General features: G+C 38.4%; 1 protein-coding gene across 1 annotated transcript in view; it reads right to left on the bottom strand.

Moving 5' to 3' along the window:
- Window positions 1–15965, bottom strand: part of LRRC2 (leucine rich repeat containing 2) — a 52662-nt gene that overhangs the window by 19679 nt on the left and 17018 nt on the right. Inside the window, exons 3-4 of the mRNA XM_032985618.1 lie at window positions 13878–14034; window positions 4893–5029 (exon numbers count right to left, since the gene is read on the bottom strand). Of these exons, the coding sequence (XP_032841509.1) occupies window positions 4893–5029; window positions 13878–14034 (294 nt within the window). The remainder of the gene's footprint in view (window positions 1–4892; window positions 5030–13877; window positions 14035–15965) is intronic.

The following is a 15965-nucleotide window of genomic DNA, read 5'->3' as shown; positions in this document are numbered from 1 at the left end:
ACATACAGGACATGACTCTACTGAGCATCTTACCTAGAGGAACAAATCTACCCCCACAGAGGAGTCTTATGAGCTATGTGTCATCTTAGGGAAGATTGTGCCCTAAACTTCATAGTGCATCTTCCCCTGCTGACCCTGGTTAGAGATGTCTAGAAGTATCTGTTACAAACTGGCTGCATAAATGTAATGCCATGTAGGTTGCCTTTTCTAACATTTACACTTGATTTCAATTTATATTTTTACTCATGTCCAGAGAAAAACATTCTTAATGTATAAATGTAGCCAAAACAGATTTGCATTCAACTGAAGATCCATAAACCTTTTCTGCCAAAAGACTTACTTTGCAACTAATACTAATGTAATATTGAAGTTAAATGGTACATTTTAAAATCTAAAAATGTTAGACATCCAACAATAGAAGAGAGAAAAATAAATTGAAAAGTGGACATTGAATCAGTTTGCTCTTCCTTGGGCATAACAATGGCATAAAATCCTAAACCTTGAGAAAGTAAAAGACAAGAGCACACGCCCTCCATTTATTTTAATGGAGCATCAGATTACCTTATTTTAAAATTCAGTGAGATTACTTACAGAGTGTTGGAAGTGGCCTCTGAAAACAGGGAAAGAGCTTTCCACAATAAATAAATGTACAAGTGACCAGTGTGCTTGCCTCCTGATGCTATGGCTCGAGGCATACCACTCCCACTCAAGACATGGCTCCAAAGCACACCCAAATAGAAGTACTGACAAAAGTCCAGGTACTGGATATACATGTTCCTAGTAGGCTGATACAATCGCACCATGAAACAAGTTGCATTAGGCCAAGCAGAATGCTACATTTTAGGGTGGGTTTTTTTTTCCCCTACACACTGAAAAAACATGGATGTATCACTACCAGATATTGAATCTATTGACACAGAATGAAGATCCACAAGTTGTGTTAGAGCATCTCAATTATAGCATACCTCATCTTAAAACAGCTGCATTGAAAAGTTAAATTGATAGATTAAAAAGGCAATAAGTGTAGTCAGTATACATGCTGCAAACCTCCTTAACAAATGTAGATAACCTGAAAAGTAGTACAAGGTAAAGGTGATTAGCATCTTGTCTGCCCTGAAGTTTCTCTGTTTACAAAGCAAATTAACAGACAACAGACATCAAAACAGTCTTTAAATTCCTAATGTGGATGAGTGACAAATTCAGGCTGACTGACAAATTCAGAAAAAACTGGTTTACCAGCAAAAAATCATACATGTATATGGTAGCTATCTTCACAAATTAGGAACTTCAATTCAGGATGGGTATTTGTTGACATTGTATGGCTTGTGTAATAACCTACGCTAACCCTCTATCACTTCTGGGTAGCAACTACAGTCATGTGCTATATGATCCATCTCACTGAGATTTCTCCTCCTAAATTAGCACATCATATAGTATTCTATGCCTACTTAACAAACAAACAAACAAAAACAAAACACAAAGCAAAACAAAAAAATCAACACAACTGAACTCTTTTCCTAAGAAAGCAAATAACCAAATAACCAAATAGATTAAAAGTTTTGAGTCTTCTCTATTTTTTGCACATGACATAAATAAAATGGATAGAAGGGGAACAGGGAGACTGATTACTGAAGATGTAATTTGGTCTCAGAGTTCTGATGATCTCATAAACCTTTATAGGTCTATCAGAAATTCTTGACTGAATTGCAGACATGTTATCAATCTCTTTGAATCCATTTTCGTATATGTTATCAGTGTCTCTCTGGCCGTTACTTTATGTACAAAACCAAGGCAAAATTAGACTTTGATCATTTCTGCTAGGCTCAAGTTGTCTTTATTTCTTTTGAGTAAGTTTTACACTGGAGAATACTGTTGCTGCTCTCATGCATTTCTTTAACCTTTCCAGAAGAAACTTTTAAAGATTTGAAAGTCAAATAAAAATTAAACTTCCTAAAAGATAATAAACAGGCACCATTTTTATCAACCCTCTACTTATTTTGTATATCGGTTGCCAAGTTTTCTTTTTTTTCCTAATGTGGTAAATTCACCTAACAAAACAAAGGTTACATATGTACTTGCTCATCTACACTCTCCTGTTCCCAGTATTCACACCACAGGAAAGGATGATGACCAACACTTATGAGCATTTCACTGGATTAATAGATGTTAGTAACAATTTTATTAGGTTATAATTGACCTAACCTGTCTAACTTGCAGTCATAAATACTTGAATTGGGAGTCTATGGCAAAGTGTTATCAGCATGGGGGCTGCAGAGTGACCTCTGTGGGAAGGGAACAGGGGCTGCCCCATGCTGGACACAAACAGTTCCAGAAGTCTCCAATGAACCCACCATGGGACACAGCCAAGGCCCTCAGACAAGTGTGTGATGCCACTCTAAGAACTTATTTAAGAAAGGGAAAAAAAAATGTCAGAGAAAGGAGTAGGAAATAAAAAGAGGGAGTGGGGTTGGGGGGGGAAGAGAAGGAACACCAAGGTCCAAATAGGAGGAGGTGCTCCATGGTGGACCAGATCTCCACACTGCAGTTTGTAGAAGACACACTGCTGCAGATTGATATTCTTGGAGAAAGTGCACCCATGGAGATTCCACACTGGAGTAGAAGAAAAGTGTGAGGAAGAAGGAGAAGCAGCTAGGAACCACTGTGTACTGGCTATAAATCCCCCAGCCTCCCTGCACCTTTCAAGTCTGGGAGAGGAATCTGGACTGAAGTTGACCTTGGGAGATGGAGGAGAAAAGATGTTTTAATGTCTTTGTTTCTCACTACCCAAATATCTATTGGCAAATATTAACTCAATCTTCTACAAGTACAGTCTGTTTTGCCCACAATAGCAAATGGTAAACAACCTCCCTGTCTTTTATTTCAACCCATGAGCTTTCTTAACTAATTTTCTCACAGTGTCATGCTGAGGAAGGAGAGGGCATGAGCAGCTGCCTAGGTGTTTCGCTATTAGTCAAGGTTAGCCCACCACAACACTTCACAGTATCTTTTTGTTTTCCCTTTTTAGACTGTTCAGACTAATTCAATATTTTAATTCACTAGTTACCTGCCAGTGACTACCACACTTTGCCTATTTGAGAATCAAACATCAGACACCCGTTACATTAGCAAGGATACTGATGCAATTGCTCTGGACAACATCAGCCATATGTAGCATTTTAGATCATTTGACAAAAGTGTTTCTTTAATTGTATGTTCAACTTCCAAAGCTGTCCTTGAAATGTTGATTCTGGGAAACTAATTTTATAAACTAAATCAGAAGAGCTTGAATAGGCTACCTCCCAGGTCACTTCAAATATAAATTAAGTGACAGCCTCCAGAGAAACAAGGAAACACAACAGAAGATTACAGTATTTTTCTTCTTGACCCTTTAGACCACATTGACATGGTGTTGCTTCCCGTTTCTGCTGTTACATAAAGTCATTTGCACAGGTTCAGATTTTTTCCATACATTGCATGTGAACCATTACCCAGTAGCCTACACTCAGTTTTAGTGGCTTTCAATCCCATTTAATAGGAGACTATCAGAAGGAAACAACATTTTTGAGAATTCCAAGGAAAACACTGGTCTCTTACGACTCAGCCCTGGAAAGACTTACATGCACAATTAGATTTACATGCAGAAGCTACTTATAATGCACAGGCATGACTGAGCTTTTGCACTACAAGGCCTTTAGAAGCAATTGAGAAAGTACTCATTGATTGTAACATACCAATGATAGGGGCTAAATTCACTGTTCTAGTCCACATGTTCAAATACACTCACTGTTCAGGATATATGTTTTTCTCATTCCATTATGGTTCCTTTTTACTAGTTAAGTTTTATCTGGTTTGTCCCCTATCTTTTCTATCTAAGGAGGCAGAGAGGAAAAAGAAAGGAGACCTCCACTGTTTGTGCTCTTACTAGCATTTCTATGCAATGTTCACTTATGTTGTGAACCTTAATGTCCACCCTTTGTTTCGGTTTCCTTCACATCATTTTTTAGCAATTCTTTTCACATAAACTACCTTATAGTGAAAAGTCAGAGGGTAAAATTAATTACTGTTTGCATTTCCTTAGAACAGAACACAAGCATGGTCACACCAGATCTCACACAAGTTTAATCCACTCCAATACTACCTGTAAATTACCAGTAACAGATGTTTAGAGAAAAAGCAGGAATTAGTAAAGAAGAGCCTGACACTTCTCCCTAAAGCACCCCCACTCATCATCCAGGACTTAAGATATTTAGAATCTGAGAAATACAGATGACATTCAAAACTGTGGTTAGGTACCAGCCAATGGTTTCTTTTCTCTGTTAACAATAAGTCTCAGAGCAGCTGTGGCAGAGAGCAGTTATGCATCCAACACAAGAAACAATGTTGGTGCATGCGTGGGTGCCCTTTTCTCAGTCTTTATTATATATTCATACCATGTCTCTACACATAATATCCCTCTTGGACAGATATTTACACTCATAGAAACATGCAGTGTTGTTTACAGAACTCTCCATACTCTTTTTAAAAGAAAACGAACACTAGGAACACATGAAGGTTAGTATGTGAATTTGACTCTCAAGATGTACTTTACTTTCACAGAAAATAGTTATTTGCAGCCTTCTCCTTATCACCACTGGCCAAATCCTCTTGGGACCATGTCCTCCTTCATATATCAGAACAAATACAAGCAAAATTTAGTCACTTGAAAACCAAAACAAAAAAGTTTAGTCCTGTTTAACTACTGCTAGAGCATTTTCAGTGATAATACTACTAAAACATCATTGTTACAAACTGCAAAGAATGTGATTTAATCTGTTAAGTAAAGATTTTAAGACTGATAAAATGCCTTATAAAACAAATAAAAAAGATGGAAGAAACATAGCTTGTTATCTTACTTCAAATGGGAGCTCTGTTATTTCCATATTTCCAGACAAATCCAGTTTTTCCAGATTCTCACAATCACCCAGTTCTGGAGGGATTGACTTCAAATTATTGAAACTCACATTGAGCACTTTGAGGTTTTTTAAGCAACCTGTGAGGGAAAGATAATTAAAATCAGTGAAGGAAAGGAAGGGAAGGCAGGAAGGCAGGAAGGCAGTAAGGAAGGCAGGAAGGCAGGAAGGCAGTAAGGAAGGCAGGAAGGGAAGGCAGGAAGGCAGGAAGGCAGGCAGGAAGGAAGGCAGGCAGGAAGGCAGGAAGGAAGGAAGGCAGTAAGGAAGGCAGTAAGGAAGGCAGGAAGGAAGGCAGGAAGGAAGGAAGGCAGGAAGGAAGGAAGGCAGGCAGGAAGGCAGGCAGGAAGGCAGGCAGGGAGGCAGGAAGGCAGGCAGGAAGGAAGGCAGGAAGGCAGGAAGGAAGGCAGGAAGGAAGGCAGGCAGGAAGGAAGGCAGGCAGGAAGGCAGGAAGGCAGGAAGGCAGGCAGGAAGGCAGGCAGGAAGAAGGCAGGCAGGAAGGCAGGAAGGCAGGCAGGAAGGCAGGCAGGCAGGAAGGCAGGCAGGCAGGAAGGCAGGCAGGAAGGCAGGCAGGCAGGCAGGCAGGAAGGAAGGAAGGCAGGAAGGAAGGAAGGCAGGAAGGAAGGCAGGAAGGCAGGAAGGAAGGCAGGAAGGCAGGAAGGAAGGCAGGAAGGCAGGAAGGCAGGAAGGAAGGCAGGAAGGAAGGAAGGCAGGCAGGCAGGCAGGAAGGCAGGAAGGCAGGAAGGAAGGAAGGAAGGAAGGAAGGAAGGCAGGAAGGCAGGAAGGCAGGAAGGCAGGAAGGCAGGAAGGCAGGAAGGAAGGAAGGCAGGAAGGCAGGAAGGAAGGCAGGAAGGCAGGAAGGCAGGAAGGAAGGCAGGAAGGAAGGCAGGAAGGAAGGCAGGAAGGAAGGAAGGAAGGAAGGAAGGAAGGAAGGAAGGAAGGAAGGAAGGAAGGAAGGAAGGAAGGAAGGAAGGAAGGAAGGAAGGAAGGAAGGAAGGAAGGAAGGAAGGAAGGAAGGAAGGAAGGAAGGAAGGAAGGAAGGAAGGAAGGAAGGAAGGAAGGAAGGAAGGAAGGAAGGAAGGAAGGAAGGAAGGAAGTGTCTCACCACCCTCATCATAAGAAATTTATTCCCTATGTCCAGTCTAAATCTATTCTTTTTCAATTTACAGGTCCTGATCTTTCTCCATCTTTTTCATAAACCTGCTTTATATGTTGAAAGGCTGCAATAACATCTCCCGGGAACCTTCTTTTCCCCAGGCTGAACAACCCCAACTCTCTCAGTCTTCCTTCACAGAAGAGTTGTTTCAGCCCTCTGACCATTTTCATAGCCCTCCTCTGGGCCCAGTCTAACACAACCATGTCTTTCTTATTCTGGGAACCCCAGAGCTGGATGCAGTAGTCCAGGTCAGGTCTCACAAGCATGGAATATAAAGGGAGAATCATTTCCTTCGACCTGACTAAAATTACTCCTTCCTCTAAAAAACTGATTAAAATTCTTACAAGCAACAATCTACACAGGGATAGAAATAGATTATATGAATTTCCTGAGTGGTGATCTGGATTACAGACTGAGATTTTTTCCTTTCTTAGACAAAAGGAGTAAAACTGTCACTCTCCTTTTCCCCTAGATCTGCTAAACAGGGCTGCTAGGTTATTTTTGTCAGAAAAAGAGAACAAATATACAACTGTAAGACAACATTCATGACAATTCAAGATTCTCAAATCCAGGTATTCTGGCTGAAAGAGTGCAAAATTGGGGAGCAAAGACTGCCTAAATAACCTTAAAAAGCCATATGCATTTTCAGTAAGATTCCAGTCATTCTCACCCATACCTGGATTTTATTGCAATAGCAGCAGGGGGATTGGGATGAGTGAGGAGTAAGAGTATGAATAAATTTCACTACCCTGTAATCTGTATTTAGGGGGTTATTTATATCTTCTTAGTGTAGAAGTCCTCCACTCTCGTAGGTATGGTGCCCAGGCACCACCACGCTTAATGAGCATGCAATACAGCCACTGAAGCAGACTTAGGAGGTGACAGAGGAGATGACACCCCCTTCACACCTGCACAAATGTAAAGCAGGATTTAACCATCACACCTGATACCTCTACATTCAAATAATACTCAAGCACAACTTCTCAAGTAAAAGTAGTAATAATAAAATAACTGCTACAAGGCTGTTAACTGTGCTTAATGGCACTAGATTTTCACTTCTACAAAAAAATACTACTACAAAAACAGATAACATCTCTGTGTTTTCCAAACAGAGGCAACAAAAGCAGTAATGAAATCCATGGATTCCCTGGCAGTTTCACAATTAAGAATATCTTATTTTTAAGTGGGAGCTGCAATGCCATGGTTGTTGCCTATGACAGCACTTATCCCCAGTTTTAAAATAATTTTTAATTCATTATTTTAAAAAATTAAACCAGTAATTAAACTCTATAATTTCTGAAGGAAGACACAGCAAAGTAATAATGGTAATGCAACTTCATCATTTAGACAAGCCTACATTAGTGCTCCTAACAAGGTATCAGCGACAAAATACAGATGAGGTTACATAAAGCCTTTATTATCTAAGAGTCTCATTCAACGCAAGTGCAGATCCACCTGTATAAATGAGTAAATTGCAAAGCAAATTTTTGCATCTATCTGCAGTGATCTGTAGCAGCTTTCTATGGGCTAAGACAAAGAGTCTTCTATTTCCATTCTTCTCTGCTGAATCAGTGACATTGTCTTTGATTTATCTGAAAAGAGTTAGTGTAGAAGAGTTTGGGCTGGGAAGGTGGAAGTGAGCAGCTGAGTGGTGCTCAGCTGCCCTCTGAGCTCAAACAATAATAAAGTTGCAAAACCTTTTTTTGCCACTAGGGCTTATAAAAATTGTAGCACAGTAACAGAATGACCCTAGGCTGGTGAAATTTAATTCTTTAACCAAATTTCATGTGTTCAGTTAAAAAAATTTAAACATGTTGAAAGAATTTACAAATGACTACAATTAAAAAACAAAAGGTTAAAGCTTGGGATCTTGGTCTGTGGTCAGAAGAGTATTACTACAATATAAGGGGGGGGGAAATAAAAATAATATTTTCTTGTAGCAAAATAAAGATAGAAAAACATTAAGAAGTTCCTGTGGTCTGAGTGGTAGAGAGAGATACCTTCAGGGAAAAAAAATGTAGAGTGAGGGTCTACTAAAAGAAAAGAAAATCAATGGGAAAAAACAAACAAACAAACAAACAAACAAAAAAAAAAACCACAGTGTATAAGCTCAGTATCTGGGCTGGAAAACAGTTTCTGAGCATCAGAAAAAAACATGGAGTAAACTGTTTTGAAAGGGCAGAACAATATATTTTGATCACCTTGGAAACTGAAAAAACTACTTCTTGGTTAAAACTTTTCCATCATAACCAGAATAGTGTGCACAGCCTCCAAAATTCTCACTGTGATCCAAGTGAAGACTGAGAAATAAACCACAGAATTAGTTAATACCAATCTGCTCTATGTAGAAGAAGTATGTTCTAACATTGTTATATCTAATGTAGTTACATAAAGCAATATGACAAAGTCATTGGATAGGAATCTTTTTGCAAAAATAATTTATGTAATGAGTAGTTTTCATGGCAATGTTTACACTCTGAGGTCAGTACCAAATGGCCCTATTTAAAATCTTTTCAACAAATTCAGCTTAATAAAGTACTGGCCTTTGCAAGATCCAATGATGTTGAAATTTGTTAAAGCAGTATGTTTTTAATACATTTTAGTACAATATTCCCATTTTTGATAGCTTAAGCAGATTAATAGAAAAGATTATTTCCTCTCTAGTTGGTCGAATAAAAAGTATAGTTTTGTACTTTGTGATGCACTAACCAATGGTTAAATTTTGAGGAGCTTACCAGCTGTTCCAATATGAGCAAGCCATCATTTGAGCAGATAGTGTTAAAGCAACTGACATCCTCCTAAAAACAGTCAACTTTCAACAGAGGTGTTTAATACTTCCTCTTCAAATGGTGAATATAAACTGAATTTTCCTCAGTGGTATACAAGACTGAGCAGTTGGACAGATAATAATCAATACTGAATAAATGGCAAGGGTAAGAGATGAGTCTACAACTCTTCAGAACTAGAGTGCATTTAAACTGAGAATATGTATTTCCTTCCTGGAAACTCACATATCAGCACACTGAGAATCTTATTAACAGGAAAAGCTATTTTAGGTATCTAGAAGGCATTTAAAACTGTATTACTTATAGTTTTCCCTTCTGAGTTCTAGGAAATTGGATTAATGTTATGCACAAATGAAATTTTATACAGTGAGGTAGGGAGGAGACCAAAAAAAAATCACTGTGATTTCTTATTAGAATATGTCTCAAAAATACAGTTATTTTTCCTCTTAAATATTTGGCATATCAAAAATACGAGAACATAATAAAGTACAAAGATTTCATTAACACCTTTCTGAGACATTTCATGAATAATCTGCATGACCAAAAAAATGTGATATAGCCTCACTATCCCATTCCAGAAAAAAAAGATTTGGGATTTCGTGAAAATGCAGTTCACTACTTCTTATGTGAATATATTCTATTGGATATTTTCAGTTATAACAATTACTAATGTACTAGCACTAACTGCAGCCATGCAGTTAGAGACAGAACTGCAAACTAACCTTTAAGTCATTGCCAGAGAAAGTCCCCCAGCTACAGACCTGCTTGTGATTTTTTGTTATTCCTGGAAGAACCATACTTGACAACTTTGAGACATACAACTCCATTTTGCAGTTTTCTCCGCTTTGTTTACTTGTTTCCCATAAAAATATTTGCTATTCCAGAAAAAGAATCAACTAAAAAGTATTCTCATCTGTCTCCTGATTCAAATTTGATCTATTCAGGTGCATAGGTAATTATAGCTAAGAGTGTGATTCGAAATATCTGAGAACGGATTCAAGTCTGTCTTCTCTCTGATTCAGAGTAGAGCATTCCCTTATAGATCAGGTCAAACAGGAACATCAACTTCAGTTCCTGCAGATAATTTAGTCCAGACATTGCAGCAATACTTTATTTCACTGAAAATATTCTTACAGTCTTCTGTTCTCTCACACCTTTAAAGCCCTCTTGTGAGAATCAAAAGTAGTCTGAACAGGGATCACCAGTTTAGCTTCTGCTGGATGATTTGTTAGTCTAAACTTGGCTTCAATTCTGTCTGAAGATTAAAGACTCAACAACATGTGTGTCACTGCCAACTTCAACCATCTGTCATTACTCTTAAGTATGTTTTAGATGTAATATTTACCTACTTGCTGCTGTTTTGTAAACAGAACACAAAATGATGAATACCTTAGTACTTAACCTTTCCAGAGACCTTACCTTCTGATTTAGTTCCCAGTCCTCGCTCCTTGCTTAGATAGAGATCTCAAACCAAACCTACATCAATTATTTTCCCTGTGATAATTTAGCAGCTAGATTACTAAAGTATGAAAAGTTTCATTTTGAAGCAGCATCCAAAAACTTCAAAATATCCAAGACCTTTCATAATAATGTCTTATTAAAAAAATGAACATTACAATATATGTGTCTATGTCTGTATGCATATATAGTAGATGACATAAAAGCATAGCCATCTGCAAACTATAACACCTTACATGTCAACAAAGAGAACATTATAGATACTGAGATAAAATCTTCCCTGTAGTTTATGCCATAAAAACAAGGGAAGTTCCACTGTATTACTAATAGGTAGTCTGTCAACACAGGACATTCACTAAGACTGAAAATAATTAGGCAGTTTTGGCAAGAATGTGTTGAACAGTTCAGTTGCATAGTCCTGGAGTGGCTTTTTTGTATTATTTATTTTTAAATTACATCAGTGAATCTGTGTCTTTGTCTGGATAGGCCAGAATTACTGCTGTGATGTAGAATTATTGTATAAATAGCACCTACAGCTAGCCAAATTTGTCAATTTGGCTATGCAGTGTTTCAAAAAGAAATGTTCAAATCCAGGTTTCTCCAGATAAGTATTTTTTACAGTCATGTCTGCTCTCATTTAATGCATCTTGAAAAAAAATTCTAACTAAAGTTCACTGTTGAGAGGAGGATGGTAAGTGCTAAAACATTGTGCCTGAAGCAGGACCTACAGCAGTTTTCTAATACTCACTGTCCCTTCCAGTCAAACATTTACATTAAAAAGGAGAAACAAAAACACTGAAAGGAAGAAAACAAAACCTTCGGTGTAGGCTAGAGGGATGAACATATTGGAGGGAAAGTGAATAAAAGGGAATGACATGAAAGTTACTGATGAGCAGAAATCACATCATTTAAATGCATTTAAAAAAAAAAAAAAAAGAACAGTGATTGATACTATAAGCATTGGAAACTTTCAAATGCTTATAGTATTTGAAAGGTCTGATACGGCTTCTACATTACCCTCTACAGAGAATTGGTTATGCTGGAATGGTCTGGGTTTGTGCCTTTATTCTGGAAACAGACCTTATTAGCATTTACAATCACTTTTTCTTAGGGATCATTTTCATTAACAATACACAACAGTACAAGAAGAATGAAAAAGTCTTTCTTAGCCATTACCTGCCTCAGTTGTTAAGCGGTGACCCCTTAAAATCTTAGGTTTAATGGTTTAGGGTAGCCTCTAGAAGGGAACTATGTCCTTTCCCCTTTCTTCCACACCATCTGGTAGAAGGTGTTTGTCCATTAAACTCACTGACCCATCTGAGTTCCATGGTCAAAGTGCTAACAAAACAGTGTTTATTTTACGTTCATTATCTCCTGCTTGGGTCTTGTTTATAATTTGTTAGTGTATTTAGCCACCAGGTTGAAACTATAAAATGTATCCTGATGTCAGTGGGAAATTTTCTGTGTAAAATATGTTAGTAAACAAATCAAAAGCATTGGTGTTACACTACTAATAGAGTAGAAAAAGAGTAGAAAAGTCTAGCACTGATTTCTGTGTTTCAGGATGTCTCTCCCTGTTTTTCTTACTTAAACCCATGATAATTATGGAGGTGGAGGTTTCAGTCTTTATCTTTTTTGAAAGTTGTTAGCTCTTAGAGTACATAAGGAATATCAATCACGGGGAAAGCTTAGGACTCCTGCATTTAAAAACAAAGGCTGAGATATTAGTACACCTGGGTGTATGAACTTGACTAGGGGGCCTCAGGATGGACCTCGTTTCTCCAGCTCTCAAAGATACCACCAGTTACAGAAATACTATTGCTTGTAAGAGCATGTCCTGGGTTTGAGTCAGTAGTGGACGTTTTTTGGTAACAAGAGAGGGTGCTACAGAGGTGGCCCCCTGTGAGAAGCTTCTCAAAGCTCCCCCAACTCCATGTCAGATCCACCTCTGCACGAAGGCGAAGACAATCAGCTGCACCTCTGCAATAGCTTATTTAAGAAGGGACCTGGGAGTAAGAGTGAGACTTGTGAAGAGGAGTTGTGGCAGATGTGTGAACACCAAGGTCAGTGGAGGAACAGAGGAAGGAAGGAGGGGGGAGGTGTGCCGGAGCAGAGACCCCCCTGTATCCTGTGGTGAGACGGCAGGGCGGCCCCCCCCCCGCCACCCATGAAGGTCTACGGTGGAACAGACACTGATTTATGGCCTGTGGGGATCCCTGCATGAAAAATTAAGGTGGCTGCACCCAAAGGAGGCTGGGACCTGGTGGGAAGAAGCAGCTCCCCCTGCTGTAGTTCAGCACTGGGAGGACTGCAGCATGCGGGGGTGTCCCATGCTGGAGAAGCTCAGGAACAGCTCATGGGAGGGACTCCAGTTGGAGAAAGTTGGTGTTGCATGGTGAAGCAGCTGGGGAAACCCTGTGGCCCATGGAAGGGACTCAGTTCAGAGGAAAGTTGTGGAGTCTCCTGTGACAGGGGGATCATGCTGGAGCAGGGGGAAGAAGTTCCAGAAGTTCACCCCCATCAAAGATGGAAGAAGCAGTTCCTGCACCCCCCATTCCCTGCCCCTGTGCTGCTGGGGTAAGAAGGCAGAGATATTGGGAGCAAAGCTGAGCCCAGGAAGAAGGAAGGGGTGGACAGAGGTGTTCTCAAGATGTGGCAATGCTTCTCACTGTCCTACTCTGTTAAGTGGTGTTGTTGTTAGTGTCTGTAATACATTTATGTTCTTTTTTTGTTTCCCCTAATGAATCTGTCTCTTGCCTGTGACCTTAATGGATGATTTTCCCCTCCCTGTCCTATCTCAAATCCCAAGCCTAGTTTGTTTTCTCCTTCTCAGTGCTGAGGTGGGAGGGGAGAGTGAGCGGCCGTGTGGTGCTTAGTTTACCTCTGAGCTCAAACCACGACAGAGCAGTAAATCCTCAAACCATTACAAGCTTTCTTTATTGTAAATTCAGAAAACACAGAGAGCCAAACCCTGAAATTCTTGTTGCTATGTAGCTTAAAATAGCAAAGGCCAAAGTATGTAAAAGCAGTAAGAATTGTTTCTCTAAATCCCTGCTGTCATGTTGAATATACCACTTTATTAAGTGGGGATGGGTACTGAACTCATTATAATATTCAAAAGATGGATTTTATGCAACATTATATTTTTGATTCCTTTTTATCATAATCTTATGTTTCAATTCATCTTGTTTGGGGTTTATAATTCTCTAATACTTCTATTTTTTTAACTTGTAAGGAACATAAAACACCACCTGTTCTCAGGAAGAACTCTACATCTACTTGAATAGAATAACTGCGTGATACACAAACGTGTCAGTTTTTTCCCACATAGGAACCATATTACAGACATGGTATTGCATGTAATTGGGCAAGCATAACTACAGCCAGAGAGTAGTAAAAATTTAGCAGGGACTGTTCATGGGAAATGAGAAGACAATTATCAGTCAATGTACAAAAATATCCATGCTCATTTTCCTGAAATATAGTTAAATGGCATAAGTATAAATAGCTGAATATCTTGAACCAACTTACCAATTTCCACTGGGAGATGGTTGATTTGATTTTTTGACAAGTCCAGTACTCTCAGATCTTGAAATAGTCCAATGTAGGCTGGAATGGTCTGTATTAATGTATTATACACATGCCATTCTTTCAGGTAGATCTGTTCTTTCAGAGAATCTGGAAATTCCTGTAAATGAAATAAGAAAGAAGGTAAATAGAAAGCATAAAGTTAGTATTTCATTCTATTGTGTTTCTAAATTTAGGGGAAAAAAATCCATAGCCAAACCTCAATATTTCACCTTAATTATCTTGATGTAGACATAACTTCCTAAATTATTTCAGCAATGTTTAAAAATTTTTACTAAATTTATTTAGGAAAATAAAAAGACTCAATTTTTAAATCAGTCCACAATTGCAATTAATTCTCACTTTAATCATGCAGAATCCTTTTCTTTAAGAGTTCTAGTATTTTTCCAAAGACACAACAAATAAATCTGCTTTGGAGTAATTTTCAGACTATTCTATTTGTCCAAAATCTCTAATGTATAACAGTCACTGAAACTAAATTTTTAAAGATTTCAGTTCTTACAAAATTGCTTTAGCTAATTAGTATTCAGTTCAGATGTACACAACTTTGAATTTTGTCATCAAATTCCTTGAAATTGAAACAGACAAAAATCAGTTCATAAAGTTGAAGGTTAGACCATTTAAACTCCACTTTCTAAAGCAGCACATAATTTCCCGGTCTGCCTTGGGTTTTATATCATTGTGTATTGGTAACATCTGGAATAAATAATCTCATATTAATAACTTTGCTCCGTAAAAGGAGATGTAAGAGTTTCAGCCTTTAATTCCCTTTTAACTTCCAAATTTGTTTCCTGTGCATTAAGAATATGACACAGTAGGAATTAGTGGCTTTTATACAGAAGACACTGCCTACTGTTTTTTTTCCTTCTAGGTTTCATAGATCCCCCAAGACATCAACAAGAAGGATGCATTTTAATAGTTTTTTGTTAATTCTGAACTTCTGAACTAGGAATAGCACTACAAAACTCTTCACTAAACTAAAACATCTAACTGTGATTAAAGAGATACTGCAGTGTTGATCATCAACTCTTCTTTGTTTGTTTGTTGTTGCCTCTTGTTTCAGTTCTTTTCAAATTTACAAATGCAGGCACTTAACCTATATATGTAGTTCTGCCTTGCTACCTGCCCTTTCATATTTGTTATGGATCATTTCATTTCTTGCTTCATTTTCCCACTAGGTGTATACAGCATTGCGATCTATCTTCTATATTTGTCAGTTTATGGCAGTTAAAAAATAAAATGCCTGAAATACTGCAGGGCTGGTAATGAGAAATCTCTCCAACTTTCTGGAGTGAGTTTCCACTTCTCCAACTTCAGTGCTGCACATTTTTCTGTGGCAAAATCAAAGAATGAGTACCAACTGCAAATCCAATTAATATTGTCTTTCGTAAATGTACAGAATTGAAAATGCAGCACATCATAGGAGATAGCATTTAAGTGAAGTGTCATAGATGCTGCTGTAAGGAAGAACCCTGATTCACAGAGAAAGTGGATACAGAAGAGTCATACTGGAGGAAAAAAGATATCTGGGTAACAGATACCATTTGCCACACTATTTCTCCACAGTCCAGGTCTGTCCCTGTCTTTTTACTGATCTACTGTTCTTTTGCACCTTGTTGTCACAACAGACCATCTCCAGCTCCTTACTGGCAGATATATCAGGGAGCAAAGGGGAACACTTGCCCCTGTGAAGCCAATAGCCTTGCTGTTCTCCCAGATTGAAGGGGATTTCACACAGACTTCTCCCTGATATGTTGAAAATATGCAGCACACAAAGCACTCTCTCAGATTAAGATCAAACTCTTTCAGAATTTTAGAAAAATTAAGCCAAAATAGTTTGAAATATATTTATTATTAAGAATTAAAAAATATATATATATTTACAATCTTTACTTTTGTATTAAGGGTAGACTAAAGCACCAAGATATTCTTGTGCAGCAGCTAAAATAAATTCAGACATGACTTCAAAAGAATGGAAGGAGGTTCCATTCCTCTACCTCTACCTATTGCTGTGACTTACTTGTCTTTCTT

Source organism: Tyto alba, unplaced genomic scaffold (assembly GCF_018691265.1).
Source record: "Tyto alba isolate M040663 unplaced genomic scaffold, T.alba_DEE_v4.0 Super-Scaffold_13, whole genome shotgun sequence".
NCBI lineage: Eukaryota > Metazoa > Chordata > Aves > Strigiformes > Tytonidae > Tyto > Tyto alba.
Note: the sequence above shows the minus strand (reverse complement) of the source record. Positions and strands in the feature narration are given on the sequence as shown.